General features: G+C 43.5%; 1 protein-coding gene across 1 annotated transcript in view; it reads left to right on the forward strand.

The window, feature by feature from the left end:
• CNTNAP5 (contactin associated protein family member 5) overlaps positions 1–1037 on the forward strand; it is a gene marked incomplete at its 5' end in the record, with an annotated part of 853982 nt that overhangs the window by 30140 nt on the left and 822805 nt on the right. The window contains one exon of the mRNA XM_004390491.3: positions 828–1021. Coding sequence (XP_004390548.3) covers positions 828–1021 — 194 coding nt within the window. The remainder of the gene's footprint in view (positions 1–827; positions 1022–1037) is intronic.

Here is a 1037-nt window from a genome sequence, read left to right on the forward strand (position 1 = left end):
GTTCGAATCCACCAGCCGCAACTTGGAAACCCTATGGGGCAGTTCTACTCTGTCCTCCAGGATTGCTATGAGTTGGAATTGACTCAACAGCAACAGGGCTGGTTGCCTACCAAGGCACTCTGTCCTCCGTGCTCCTGTTCTCCCTGTTTACCTCCGTTAAGTCTACTTTTCACATCACATTACATATCATATTTTTCTTTGCATGTTTTTCTCTCTTCAGCATCCAGCATGGTCTTGGTGCTCAATGAACATCTTTTGAATCAATTAATGCTATCCCCTAAAAGACATGGTCAGTGTTCCTTCATTTATGTATCCACAGCAAAGTATTTGTCCAGCGTTAGGTTCATAGTATATATTTGGAGAAAGATAAGGATATAAAAAAAGAGAGGAAGAAAGGAAGGAAAGAAGAAAGGAAGGGAGGCAGGGAGGGAGGAAAGGAGAATGGAAGGAGACGTCAGGCAGGCAGAGGATATAAGACATGTCCATATACGTCTACAATCAAAGGCTAACATTTTAAGAAAAGAAAGAAAACAAAGTCTACCAGGAATTCACAAAATGGAAACCATAACGACCGAGGAAAGAGGGGAAGAATCATGGAGGAAATAGCATTTGAGAAGAGTCTTAAGCCATGAAAGAGAATTAGATGGAAGTGGAGGATGGAAATTCTGTGTCAAAGTACCAGGTAGTTAAATCAAGGCATATTTTGAGGCAAAGACGTCTTGAACAGTGTTTTGTTTCTTTGAATTCCCGTTTGACAGTTGAAAGTTGTAGCTGTGTGAGATATTACTTACTACAAGTCTCTCTCTCTCTCTCTGATCCTTTTCCAGGAACTGGTGGTTGGTCCCCAGCAGATTCTAACGCTCAACAGTGGCTCCAGATGGACCTGGGAAACAGAGTGGAGATAACTGCCGTGGCCACACAGGGAAGGTACGGAAGCTCTGACTGGGTGACGAGTTACAGCCTGATGTTCAGTGACACGGGACACAACTGGAAACAGTACCAGCAAGAAGACAGCATCTGGGTAGGAAACCTTTTCT

Source organism: Trichechus manatus, unplaced genomic scaffold, assembly GCF_000243295.1.
Source record: "Trichechus manatus latirostris isolate Lorelei unplaced genomic scaffold, TriManLat1.0 scaffold00303, whole genome shotgun sequence".
Lineage (NCBI taxonomy): Eukaryota > Metazoa > Chordata > Mammalia > Sirenia > Trichechidae > Trichechus > Trichechus manatus.